At 42.8% G+C, this 13,863-nt stretch overlaps 2 protein-coding genes across 7 annotated transcripts in view; one reads left to right on the top strand and one right to left on the bottom strand.

Moving 5' to 3' along the window:
• Nucleotides 1–5,813, top strand: part of p2rx1 (purinergic receptor P2X, ligand-gated ion channel, 1) — a 33,023-nt gene extending 27,210 nt beyond the window's left edge. The window contains exons 5-13 of one of the 2 annotated variants that reach the window (XM_035527147.2): nucleotides 752–839; nucleotides 1,054–1,134; nucleotides 1,384–1,525; nucleotides 2,196–2,332; nucleotides 2,677–2,767; nucleotides 2,864–2,929; nucleotides 3,344–3,439; nucleotides 4,854–4,890; nucleotides 5,003–5,813. In XM_035527147.2, coding sequence (XP_035383040.1) covers nucleotides 752–839; nucleotides 1,054–1,134; nucleotides 1,384–1,525; nucleotides 2,196–2,332; nucleotides 2,677–2,767; nucleotides 2,864–2,929; nucleotides 3,344–3,439; nucleotides 4,854–4,890; nucleotides 5,003–5,025 — 761 coding nt within the window. In that variant the 3' untranslated portion in view covers nucleotides 5,026–5,813. Of the gene's footprint in view, nucleotides 1–751; nucleotides 840–1,053; nucleotides 1,135–1,383; nucleotides 1,526–2,195; nucleotides 2,333–2,676; nucleotides 2,768–2,863; nucleotides 2,930–3,343; nucleotides 3,440–4,853 lie in introns of both variants that reach the window. The other variant, XM_035527146.2, reaches the window with a different exon arrangement.
• A 1,987-nt stretch (nucleotides 5,814–7,800) lies between these two features.
• Nucleotides 7,801–13,863, bottom strand: part of camkk1a (calcium/calmodulin-dependent protein kinase kinase 1, alpha a) — a 46,387-nt gene continuing 40,324 nt past the window's right edge. For 4 of the 5 annotated variants that reach the window (XM_027020578.3, XM_081718941.1, XM_027020577.3 and 1 more), the window contains 5 exons: nucleotides 13,030–13,117; nucleotides 12,307–12,435; nucleotides 11,704–11,807; nucleotides 9,604–9,651; nucleotides 7,801–9,084 (listed from right to left, as the gene is read on the bottom strand). In XM_027020578.3, the coding sequence (XP_026876379.2) occupies nucleotides 9,009–9,084; nucleotides 9,604–9,651; nucleotides 11,704–11,807; nucleotides 12,307–12,435; nucleotides 13,030–13,117 (445 nt within the window). In that variant the 3' untranslated portion in view covers nucleotides 7,801–9,008. The remainder of the gene's footprint in view (nucleotides 9,085–9,603; nucleotides 9,652–11,703; nucleotides 11,808–12,306; nucleotides 12,436–13,029; nucleotides 13,118–13,863) is intronic. The other variant, XM_027020581.3, reaches the window with a different exon arrangement.

Genomic DNA, 13,863 nt, shown 5'->3' with positions numbered 1-13,863 from the left:
CACATCCCTTATCGTCCCAAGTGTTTTAGTGTAATATGCTAGCAAGGGAATTATCTGTTTAAAGTAAGCGCCCTTTTAACCGAGTGTGTTCGACTAGCACCTGTAGTTATGGAGGAAAGAGATGGGGACGGTGGCCTTTGTTTCAGAAGTGTAGAAGTCATCACACTTAAGTACTTAATGGACATCACATTACAAAAAACACATCCCATTGATTTAAGACTTACATACTGGACCAAAAAACCACACATCATAAAATCAACAGTTTGTAGGCTTCATAGCAACCAGAAACTATCTGCATGATAATCTTCTTGGTCTTGTCAACACAGAGTAGAGTTCAGGGTAAATATTTATAAAGGCTCCTTGTACAGTGTTCTACTGAGACATCTTTGGTGTTTCAACCCATCCCCCCAGTTAAACTATTAAATCTATCAATTAAATGTATCTGTTCAGGTGACATATCCTACAAATTTGAACAAACTAGAAGTGGTGATCCACAGTTTATTTATTTATTTGCATGTCATTGTCTTTGGAGAATCTAACCTCTCCTCAGCGTACACTTTTGCTGACACATATATAAACTGCCCGTGAGAGTCTGTGTGCATTTCTAATGCTCTCTAAAGTTCTTGCTCTAACAAGCATGAAAGCAGAGTATTTGATGTAGATGTTGAAGCTTCCCTCGGCTGTGTACTAATCCGCTGTCAGGTGCAGCTCTTAAGTCCCTCTCTTCTACTAATAACTCCATTTCTCCCAGGGCACATGACGGGGAAGTGTGTGAACACAACCCACACTTGCGAGATTGTGACATGGTGTCCTGTTGAAGATGATCGCCAGATACCAAAGTAGGCCTCTCAAAGGAACCTGAGACTAAACTGAATTTCATTCTTTCTGTTGTATGTATTTTGCAGTAAGGCCTGAAATGTGTATTACCACATGGTATAGGTCATTGTGTCACAACTATTTGCAATATACAATATAAGAACATATAGCAACACAAATTCCATTGTATGGAAACATACATCAGTGACATCAACTTCTTGTTTCTTTTTCTCGAAGTCCTCCATGTTTGTTGGCAGCTGAGAACTTCACGCTGTTCATCAAAAATTCCATCACCTTTCCCGAGTTTAAGGTAGACAGGTAAAAATATGTTCATCGACTTGTGTGTGAATGTGCACTGGTCTGTCACTATTTCTGTGTTAGTCAAACCGAAATACTCACATAGCTCAAAGAGCTAGTACACAACAGAATTGGGGCTGACATCTGATGAGGTTAATGTGAGCCGACACGGCACAAGGTTAAGGGCGGCCATGGAGGAGGCAGAGTCCTTCCTGGTCACTGTGAATGGCAGGCATCACGTTATCTCTCTTTCCCTGTAACCCTCTACAGGAGTAATTTAGTGGAAAGCGTGGATGCCAGTTACATCAAGAGATGTCTGTACCATCCTGCCACAGATCCACTGTGTCCGATCTTCAAACTGGGTGACATTGTCAGGCTCTCCGGCTTCAATTTCACTGAAGTAGCTCGTGTGGTATGTCTCTACACACACACACACACACACACACACACACACGCACTTACTGCTTTTTGTACCTAATTTCTCTTGGATTTTAAGATAACAGGAGCACATTTGAATAATAATATGACTTCTAAATACATTTCCACTTCTCTTTCTATCATATAGTCTGCCCTCACATGGCTGTCTTCACAGACCTCTGCTATTATGAGTTTTATTTAGTTTAACAATGGAGCCTCTCTTACTTAAATAAAAGCATGCTATACATTTTTTTGTGTGTTTTACTTTTAAATTGTATGGTATTGGCCCAGTAAGATTTCAAATTGCAGCAAATATATTAGCAATTGCATATGAACTTCTTTTCTGAGCAGTTTTTTATTATTTATCTGTACACTGAGTGTATTGGGTTCACCTACTCTATAGCTGAACATACCAATCATTTTTCACTCATTTAAATGTGTGGAGAATTATAACTTACGCCTGACTGCAAAATATACACTAGCCTAACAGGTATAGCTGTAGCATAATAAAGTGATTATCAGTGTATATTCTCTAGAAGAATTCTGACTTGCCAGTCTGGTACCACGGAGTTAAAGTAAATCTTAATCCTGTTGTCTGCTTTTGTATACTTTAAATATGATTTTCTGTTGAGAATGGAGTATGTTTGAATCACACTCTCTGGCAGGGTGGATCTATAGGAGTCCTCATTGACTGGGAATGTGATCTGGACTACAGCATCCAAAACTGCAAACCCAAGTACAAATTCCACGGCCTCTATGGGAGCGGAACTACCGGGCAAGCGTCCGTGGGCTACAATTTCAGGTAGGCAGAACCAATGCGTGGTTTTAGTCTTACAGAAGTTACAAACCTCCCATAGACCTGCACGTGGCACAACTTTCGATTCGATGTTTATAACCATAAACATAAAATCGGCAAATATTTAGATTTTAGATATTTAAGATAAAAAATAAATTCCCCCTTAAATTCCACAATGCAGATTTCCAGGGCATGAACTTTGTGCTTTATAAAACAGTATCCAAACATCCTTCCCCGCTTGGTTTGGTTTAAGACAGACCTATACATGCAGTTTTGATACTAAAATGAGTATCTCATCATCTTGCTCAGCATTAAATCAGATTTAACCACATCTGTTGTGCACATTACAGGAAGGCAAACTATTATGTGGAGGACAAAGTCCAGAAGAGGACTCTAATGAAGGTGTTTGGCCTTCGCATCGAAGTCATCGTTCATGGACTGGTAAGATCCAACTGTAGAGATACTTCTCCCGTGTTGTCCGCTGTGCTCCACTCACATGTTTTCACAAGTCCCAATCTGTTCCTTTTTTTCCCCCAGGCTAGGAAATTTGACATTATTCCAACACTGACAGCCATAGGTTCTGGGGTGGGCATATTCGGAGTGGTAAGTCACCCAGCTCGTCCTCTCAAGCTTCACTGAGGTGAAGCACATCCTCATACATCGACCACTCCAAACAATTCATGTCCACCTCCAAATGTTTATGAAACAGGGGTGAGAGATATTCAAGTAAATCCTTATTAGGTACACCCTGATTATATTGCTCTTCTGAATGAAAAAGCCTAACGTGCATTAAGAATGATTAATGGCCTTTAATACGTCAACTGTGACTGTAAACACATTGGACTGGTTTATAACTTTTGTGTTTTTAACGGATAAATTGATACCGGGATGATCATTTGTATAGGCAAACGGAGCAGACAGTAAGACAGAGATCAGGCACTGGCTTGTTCTAAATGCCATAGCAGTGTGTTGTTACTGGATAAGTGCAGTGTTTTGACATGCTCGGTTCCTTTACAGGCAACCGTTGTGTGTGATTTGATGCTCCTCCATTTACTGCCAAAGAGAAATTTATATAAAAACATGAAATTCAAGTACACGGAAATTCTGGATGGGGTAAGTGTTCCTAGACAAATGTGAAGGAAAATGTGTTATATCCGTGGTTTTGTTCTTGCTCAAAAACACCCTTGTCAAAAATTGTGTTAGATGTTATCTTGATATATCCTAATACGAAGTGAAAGGAAGTTACCACGACCAAAACGTTAGTTAGAATGTGAAGACCAGTAGAGAAAGTTCAACTATTTTTTCTTCATACATCAGATGGCGGCAGAGTGGTGTTAACTGGTAGGAAAACAGCAGATCTCTCTTTTGAGCGAATAAATCGTCAGGGGTGTAACACACATCGGTGTGTTGGTACACCGCTCAAAGAATAAAAACATGTTCGTACCTAAGAAAAAGGCAAGAGCTGTATCCAATTTTTACCATTTGACACACAAGGCATAGTATGAATCCTGCCATTCTGAGCCGGGGTCCTGGACTTGGATCAGGCCTGGTCGCCCGTAGTCTAGGTTTTAGGACCACGACTAGTTAGCCCACTGTGTGCTGCAACCATTTTTATGTTGTAGTAAGGATACAAGGAGGCGTCGAGAATGGCGAGATCGGGAGACACGGGTGAATGACTAGGGGAAGCAGACTAGTACGCTACATAGGTAGGGCTACAGTACGTTCCAGACACGGGAACGATATACAACAACTAAAGATTTATGATCGTATCAAAAATGCTACCACTCCTTAATCAAGATTAGCCTCCTGTTAAAGAACCTAATGGTGAATATTTGCCGTGACATGTGCGTCAACATACCGTTCTCTGTCTAGACCTGTCATTTATACTGATGTAGTGAGGAGACGGAACGGTCGAGTTCACTTAACTATATCTGTATCACTTTGATAAATAAAGTAACCGATGATGGTCAGGTAATATTATATTTTACATCTGTAGCGCTGGCCAATGTACTTGTCAAGCGCGACTTTCAGACGTGCTTTGTATACTCTGTGAGTAATATCGTCATGCTAGCATAATATTTGGGCTTCAGACTGTGTGTACTGTGGCCTGAGGAAATTTATTGATGTGTCATCTTTAGGGGCAGCAATCATTATATTACACAAGCAAGATTGTATGATTGTCTGTTTACTGAGGCACACACACCCATGTTACATGTTTGATGTTGTATGACAGCCCCAAAGAAAAAAAGTTGCCACCCAGTGACAATATTTAATTAGCACTATAATAATAATCCCAATAATAATCCCTCTTCACTCCCCCCCCCCCCCATTCTTGAAAAAGAAAAAAAGACTTGTAAAGTGAAAATACTGGCATAGTAAAATGATGCAACACTAACAATTATGGGTTGTGTCTGGTACCAGAATCTGCCAGTTAAATTCACAAGTAACTGTACATCGATTCATGTTATTTAATGTGCCCCCCCCCCCCGAGTGTGGAAATGAAAGGTTAGTTTTCTGTGATCTGCAGGAGCCCGACGAAACCAGAATGACAGACCACTGCGAAGGTAACGCACCATTATTCACACAGCAGTGTGACGCGTAGTACTAAAACCAACCAACCAACCACTTTTTGCTCTGCGTCATTGTCATGGACATTTTGCTCTTTCTTCGCAAAAGGAGAGCAAACAGGGCAAACATAACCCGGCTTGCTGCCGTGACAACAGACCACTGCACTGATCCACCGAGCACAGGGGGAGGGGGCCACTACATCTGAGCACGAGGCCCAGGACTTGGGCTTCATCACATCCACCTGTATGCACTCCAAGCCCACCTCTAAGACTAGGCTTTCTGACAAACGTTCCATCTGTCACAAGAACATACCAAAAGCACAAAGAAATGCAGTATATCAAGAGAGCTGTTGAGGCAAGTAACGAGCAAGGCAGTAGTAAGTGGATGGATGGATGGATTTGGAGTGGACAGGTTATTCTCAGCCTTTTTAACAGCTGCTTCTGAGATGGCTTTAACTGCTGAGTTCTATGAAGATTGCCAGAGGGACTTGTGGACTCCACAGTTGAGACAACCTACGGTATACACAAAAGCACATTTGTAAATAGAGTCACCGTGGACGTCATATGTCCTCTTTTGGTTTATTGTGATAGACTCATGCTCCATGAAGTCTTATATCTTACCTCAAGATACAGATTTTCTAAGTCATACTTACAGCACTGTATCTATGTATTTTTCGGAGAATTATTTGCAGTCCATCTTGATCACCGAGTGTTCCTGTTACAGTAGTTTGAAATACAATTTAGTTCGTACTTCACTGCTTACTTGGGCATCACGTGAGTGCAACACATCCCCTGCCCCCTTTTTAGTTTTGCATTAACTAATAAACAGCATTGTGATTTGAGGACATTCATGATTTGTTTTGTGTGGAAAGTACTTGATCTCACATCGTCATAAAAAAAGAAACGATTTTGAATCTGAATTGGTTGTGATGTCTTTATTGTCTTTAATTCTAAGTGTACAAAAAGCATGCAAAAAATAGCCTCTTTATATATTTTGGTACATATTTACAATGTAACAAGTTGCATTCAATAGTTTTTGTGTCATGCCTTTTTTTGTAGTTTTCACCTTAACGATTATAAGTACATTCAGGTTAATGCACATGAACACAGACACCCACGTAACAGCAACGACAGTCACTCAAGCACGGGGAAGTTATAGGGACGGTTATACGGGAGAAACGTCCTGTTCAAAATTCACCTCAAAGCCCTTCGAAAAAGGCACATTCTTGCATACTGTCACTAAATGACAGATATCTACAGCCACAAAGGCTTTGGATCTGAAGTTTTGCTAACAAAAAGTGACCAGGCAATAATCTTATTGAGACAGTGCAAACTTTAGACCCACCTCAGCACCCCTCCAAACAGTTGAAAGGACCCCAAAATGACTCCACTTAAGTTTCCTAACCCAGCTTGAGGAGAGCCAATGTATGTAAACACTTTCCCTGACCCAATATCTTATTTGATTCAGCTCTTCTGCAAACTCTAGAGATCTTCATGACCTGGGCCAGATGTATGTAAGCAAGGTGTGTCTGAGCCAGGAAAGTAAGAAGGATTGAGGGGCTCCCATAGACTGTGACTGAGAACCATGCAATTACTTACGGACGGTTATGATAGTTACAGATGGTTATAGGTGGTTCTGGACAGTATAGCACAGTGAGTGGCATAAAAGTACTGAATTGAAGAAAGCCTGGAGATAACGTCAAGTTGCTCCAAAGCAGGACCAGTGCAGGCAGCTATACACACGTTAGCGTGTGTTAGATTAGCATGTGTTATCTTAGGTCACTGTACAATGCAGGAAATGCGTTGAAGGGGTTTTTATAGTTAACTTCATTCATGCCGTGTTTAATAGATACTTGAGTCATAGCACATTAAACTATATACCTGATTTTAAAGTGTATTTCGTAAAATGTTAGGAAAAGCGTTATACTGAGGTTAGGCTCATGCCATAGGACACATATACAACATACAAACGACATTCAAGTGCATAGTCAACATTAACGGGACAAATGTATTACATTGATATAGTACGTATACACACACACACACACACACAAACCTACGATGACCCTCTCCCTTATTAAGCCCTCATACCATCTCTCTCTCTCCCTCACACACACACAGTTGTGATATACAGTATACACTTTTTTTTGTGGTACTTCCACTGGAGTATGTGTATATCTGCATTTGGGGTTATGCCACACCCCCGTCGCATATTTCCAAACGCCCCAATAACCCACTCACATCCTCTCCAAACGCAACAGAGTTACCCGTGTGTGCATGAGCCATTACGTTCCTTACAATGACACACATGCAAACAGATACCAGACCCACATGTTGTACATTCATTTCACTCAAAGCGCAGATCCTTGAGATGGTTCCATCCAATGGGCAAAAAGACATTTTTACAATTTGTCCATGACAATTAAACCCAGAAAGAGAAAACACAGGAGTGTGGGAGTGGGGAAGATGTAAAATCATCACTGGCAGGGGTGTGTTGGAGAGTGCAGGCACACAGACACAGTCAAAGATGGCCTTTCAGTGGGACTGGGATGCTTGAATACAGGCTTGGGGTTAACAACCATTGGGAGATGCCTGGAGGGCATGCAGTAGATATCAATGCCATTACAAAGGCTCTGGGTGGCATCCAACAGGGGTGACTGAGTCCACGTCAAAGTGGTTCCTGGTATACGTTCAGTAGTGTGTCTGCATTGTGAGCCCGCACTCATCGGTCGAGTCAGGATGACAGGACGCGCGAGAAGAGAGGGAGATCATCCTGCTATCACAGTGGAGTAAACCAGGTTCTCAAACTCACCGGCACGTTCACGTCGGCCGATGGAATATGCTGAGGCGGAGCCAAAAGTGCTTCTCTGTTTCTGCAAGAACATGCTCTTTCACTCCTGTGGGTGGTTTTGTTTTTGTGTGTGTGTGTGTGTGTGTGTGTGTGTGTGAGACATGGACAGCGAGAGCAAAACTGTCGAGCCTGTCGGAAATGCTGATTGACAAATAAACCGTTTGGAATGGGGTGGCTTCGTAAATAACACATTCTGCTGTAGACAATGGTGCACTGGGACAATACCGTATCTCTATTACCAGTACAGTCTGAATGGAGGATCTGTGATATTCACCATCACAGGAAGTTGTGTGTGTGTGTAAATGTTTAAAATGAGGAGCACTCTAACAGACTAGATTTTATTGTATAAGCCCTATTCTGTTGCATTTTGCGTACGTGTATGTGTGTGTGTGTGAGAAATACATACGAGAGCCCTATCGTACTGGCTGTCATTTTTCTGTGTGTGTGTGTGTGTGTGTGAGAGAAAAAGATGCAATGTTTCATGATGTCACTAAAAAAACAAAAAAAACAAACAAACCCTGAACATTAAAATATACGGAAGTGGCAAGCATATTAAACAGGCCATTTGAGAATAAATATTACAGTATGAAAAGTGTGACAAGGTAGGACAACATCAACATTCCATTCCATCCATGTACAAAAAACCCTACTGATCTGATCAAGCCATTTTAATGCTCACGTCTACCTTTAGAGGGCACCACAACAGGACTTTTTCTTCTTCTTTTTCTAGAATTGAGAAGGAGCTGTTGAAGCAACGCTTTTTAGAATTAGCTCCAAGTCTTCAGGCGCTTCATCCATAATATCACAAGAACTTTTTTTTTTCTTTTTTCCAATGTCATGCAATGTTTGTCTTTCAAACACGCCTTGTTATCAGACCTAAGGGTGCCGAGGGCTGACGGAAGTAGAAATGCAGGTACGGGTGGAGGGAGTGGCTTCACATGATGGGCGGGGCAAGCACAGGAGCAAACGCCAGCAAGAAGGACAAAATGCAAGGGAGGTTGGGCTAACCTGCTAGGAATTTTGGCACTGAATAATTAAGAAGTACGAGCAGGGAATAAATAACGAGGGACAAGCAGAATTTCACTTCAGTAGGTTGCAGACATAAGTGCGTTAGGAAGTGTTTCCATTTTCAAGGGAACTTTGTGATCGTAATACAGTGTAATAATAAGGTTATGTTTGCCTATACAGTAAGAATGGCTAAAGGGCTGGGCCAAGGGCTGACAAGTGCACAGTTATCAGTGAGCATCAGAAGGGACTTGGCCACTCAAGAGGAAGGCGGTTCATCTTCGTGCAGGTCCTCTAGCTCCGCCTCTCGCCCAGTTTCCCCACTGCTACCTTTTCTGTGAGAGACAGAGACAGACAGACAGACAGAGGTTAAGGTTTAACATAGTTTCCTATATACACACACACACACACACACACACACACACGTGTTTCCTATTTCTACTGTAGTAACTAATCACACACATTTAAAACTCAATGTCCTTCTTTTTAAAGGAATTGTACTATGAAGGAGAATGTTGTTTATAAATGCTTCACAGCTTATCAATGTGCAAATATATGCTTGGATGATATGCCAATGAATTCAAAGTATGGAACATTCTTGGTAATCAGACACTCAGACACACAAACATCTCCAAGTACAAATGTCAATGTTTTTGTGGGCAAATGGTACACAACAGCGAACAAAGTGGCCAATGACCACACTGCTAATTAGAGAGGGACAAGCGTCACAATGACAGGATGGACAGCAATCTACATTTAAAAATCACCAATCGCTGGTGACGAACAGCACAGAAGAGGACACAAGATTGGATGAAACGGTTGGCTAACCATGGCCACACTGCCCACAGAGTTACCTTAAAGAGGGGTGGAGTTTTAGAGAGGGACGGAACGGCCACGAGTCCCTGCGGCGGAGAGAAAGAGAGAAAGAGAGAGAGAGAGAGCGCGAGGGAGAGAAGGGTCAGAGGTCAAGGGACGTTTGAGGTGCAGGTGTACAGGATGACGGGAAGTGAACCTCCGCATGAAAGTGAGATCTGTAAGCAGCATGGACCCTCAGGCACCATTAGGGGGCGCCAAATCCAACCCCTTTCTGTTGCATTGACAGAAACTGAGGGTCCACCAAGCATTCGCATAATATTCTAGAAAAAAAATACATAATGGTGCTCATATCACTATCAGTTTATAAGAATAGTGCTCTTTAAGCACAAAAAATAAAACAGGATTTATGTTAAGAATACAGGCTTAATACTGAAGAGAGGAGGTTGGGCTAATAAATGAGCTTTGAAGCTCATTAAAAAGAAATGCTATCTGTATAAAGCAGACTACGATGCTGTTTAACAGAAATATCTGATAAGCAAACAACTGGCCTCACGCCTATTTTTGAGTATAAATTCCACAGCCAGCTCAGCGCTGGTGTAAATATGAGTGTATTTGTGTGTGTAGTGTGCTTGTGTGTTAATGACAGCAGTTAATGACACTAATAAAGGTTAATAACAAAGGCACAGGATGAGCACAATTAAAGCCGACAGGAATTAATAATGAGATGCAAATGTACAGCACAGAGTCAAGATTTAATTGAGCTGGCAGGCATAAACAAATGTGCTAATGTTTTCAGAGCATTCAAAGTTATTTCTCCAGCAGGGGGAGCGATCGCTTCTTACCGTATCACAAAAATACCTCACAGAAATGACTAGGGTGTAATTATTAACTTAAGCTAGGTTATTAATACTAATGATGGTGATCGAGAGAGAGAGAGAGACCACGCATGCAATTACCAACAGACTACAGACTTAAAAATATGAGTGAGAGACAACGCAATAAAACCTCACTCTAAGATTATCTTCTTAAAATCAACACTGGATAGAGTAATGTCCTAAAACAACACTAGAACAATATCTCAGCCATAAATAAAAGCAAAGCTAAAGAAGAGAATCTATAATCACAGCAGTAAAAAAAACAAAACTGCAGCCCTTAGCAGAAGCAATGCTAGGTGTCCACGCCCCTGATCCAGAGCCAGTGCTTTGCTCTGGTGGGGGTGGGGTGTCCGCGGCTGTGGTTCATGACTAGCAGGGAGACTGATGGTTGTTAAGGCAAACGCTCCCTTCAGACATGAGAAAGTGCTCGTAACGGGGGGAGGCCGGGGCGGCAGAATAGCTCCACGGTCTGGGGGCAAGGGGCGGGGCCGGCAAGCAACGTCAACCCACTGTCCCTGGCTCCAGTTTACTGCAGTCAGGCATTTATTGTGATCGGACGGTGGGGGGTGGGATAGAGAGAGGAAGAGAGAGAGAGAGAGCCAGATGGTATGAAGGCTTAATAAGGGAGAGGGTCAACGCAGGTTCTGCGAGACGTTTCCTTCAGTCCAGGCGGACACGCATCCTCAAACCTGCTTCTTCGGATCCTCATTAACACAAAAAAACGAACAAACAAACAAAAAACCCCCCCAAAAAAAAAACAAAAAAAAAAAACTCCCATGAAAGAAAGGAAAGAAAACCCAGCCAGGAAACGATGAGAAATGACATTAATAATTGATAAACACTGAAGTGGCTCCTCAGGGCACAGCGAAAGCAAAGAGCTCTGCACCGGCGGGAGCGAGGGGGCAGCTTGCTGAGCACTCCGCGGTTCCAGCCATGAAGGATGCCGTGGCGGGCCAGGAAGGCCGTCGGGCACGTGTTAATATGGAAGCACATGGGAGGTCGTTAGTGTGGCCCTCAGTGTTCACCTGTTCAAACAGCGTGACAAGCTGCACTCAGTAACGTGGTTATGATTTCATCCACAGGGCCACAGTATGGGGGGGGGGGTATTAAACAGAGAGGAGGGGCAGTTTAGTGGAAGCAAACGGCTTTGTTCATGTGTGAGTAGCGACTAGCTGGTGATTCCTCTCTCAGCTGACTGTCGTCCTCCCCATCTGACATTCCTGTTGGCCACAGACACTATTGCCAGAGAGTGGGCTGACTTACATGAGCAGGCTTCCTGGAGCAGACATAGACCTCTCCTCTCTCCTGCTGGGACACTCGAAAGGGTTCCCGAACGAACGCTTCCGCAACATGGCCTTCACCAGGATCTACATCACGGCATGCGGTGTGCAGAGAGGGAGGGAGAGCAAGCGAGAGAGAGAGATAAAAGAGTGAGGGCAAAAAACAAAGTGATATGGTACAGTATTACTGATGTGTTCTGATAGGATAGTGTGTTAGTGATGCGTCCTGTTAGGATAGGGTGTTACTAATATGATTTGATAGAGTACAGTGTTACTGATGTGTTCTGATAGGATAGGGTGTTACTGATGTGTTCTGATAGGATAGGGTGTTACTGATGTGTTCTGATAGGATAGGGTGTTACTGATGTCTTCCGATGTGTTGATTCATCATACGATCTTTCAATAAATTCTTCAAGTGTGATTCAATTTCACACATATTCAGGTGAGGAAAATACATGTGCCTGGGCACTGCAGTTTCATAGCTGTCTTCTAACAACACATAGCAGACTTTATTACATTAAATGCGTCCATTTTATTATGTGCTTGTTACATGCACACGCGCAGACGTATGCAAACCTACACTTACCACGGCAGACAGGCTGGGGACAAACTTGACAGAGTTCTGAATCTCCTCTTCTGTCACCTCCACCACAGTGCAGTGCTCTTCCTCTAAAGGCAACGGGTCAGCACCATCCTTTGTGACCCAGGGGTCCAGCTGCGCACACACACACACACACACACACACACACACACACACACACACAAATATGTGGACCTCAGGTGGTGATTAGCAGGACCAAACCAGCAGGAGCGAATAGTTACAAGTCAAGACAGAAAGCATGAACACACACCTATGGCACAGGAAGTCAATTAGACAGTAAGGATGCAACTCTTAGGACCAGATTCCCTGACTCTTGTGCCTTTTCATGAGATAAAGCAGTGGAATAGTGTACTGGAACTCTGTGTTTGTGTTGAGGAGATGACTTTAAAGGTGTTCAAAAAGTGACCTAAAAACACCATCTGACAGAGAGAGGAGACAATTTTCAAAAGTGTCTCCTGTGTGCTCAGGGGAGCTGGGATTTAACACATCATTTCCCATTTAGATAATGACGCATGGCCTGAATTCTTTGAGTTGGTATGTGTGTTAATGATCTACACACACTCTCAAACTGAGACATCACATTTTCCCAGAACAGCATTTTATTTTCTACTCGGAAACCACCATAAGAAAAACAGAACGCATGCACACGCCTGCCGGCGTGTCGGCATGCGAAGCCTCGTGTTTCACGCATGACATTCCCAAGCTCACCTTGATCTCGGGAATAGTGATCCTGGTGTCCGGGTTCTTGTCCAGCATTCTCTGGAGAAGGTTCCCCAGTGCTTCGCTGATGGTAGGCCTGAAGGTCACATGACGCCATCAGTAAAAATTCCACCTCTTCAAACAATTTAAGGATAACCAATGTTTGGTGGTAACCTTTTACGTCACACCAGTACTGTTACGTGGTAACCATACCATTAATTACAGTGAGTACCAATGAGTAACACTGCATTTACAATGTGTAATAATGCACCGACACGTTGAATTTATACAGTATTCACTGATACTCGTTTAGTCTACAAGTACAGTGCACAGTGTTACTCCATATATACTGTGATAAACGGCATAACCTGCACTGCAACAATGTGGATGTAATGTACATCAATACACACTTCTCTTAAAAACCATGTATTTTAAAGGCATAGAGGAATATAACACAACAGGTCCATGACAGCCAGCTCTGAGAGGAAAGCCCAAATACACTGCAGGCACAGACAAATGACGTCTTTTGCCAAGCAAACAATACACTCGCAGAGCTATCATTCCGTTTCCTGTCAGGCAGACGTTCTGTAAAAGTCCTGAAGCACACAGACGGAATTGAACAGACGGTGGCGGCACGGTGTCCGGGTGACGAGCAAAACCCAGGCGAGTACCATGTAAAAGTCTTACACCCTCCAGAAGTAAACAATGCTGAAAAGAATGGCAAGAGTCAGTCGGTTGCATCCAGAAGAGGTGGCTTAACTGCACAGACCCTGCACGCCAGAACAGATGGCACACTTTGGTAAAATACACAGGGCTAAGGCAGGGGATATCAGACACACTGAA

This window comes from Electrophorus electricus, chromosome 8, assembly GCF_041902795.1.
Source record: "Electrophorus electricus isolate QZ-2024a chromosome 8, ASM4190279v1, whole genome shotgun sequence".
Classification (NCBI taxonomy): domain Eukaryota; kingdom Metazoa; phylum Chordata; class Actinopteri; order Gymnotiformes; family Gymnotidae; genus Electrophorus; species Electrophorus electricus.
This window is presented reverse-complemented; position numbering and strand designations above follow the sequence as displayed.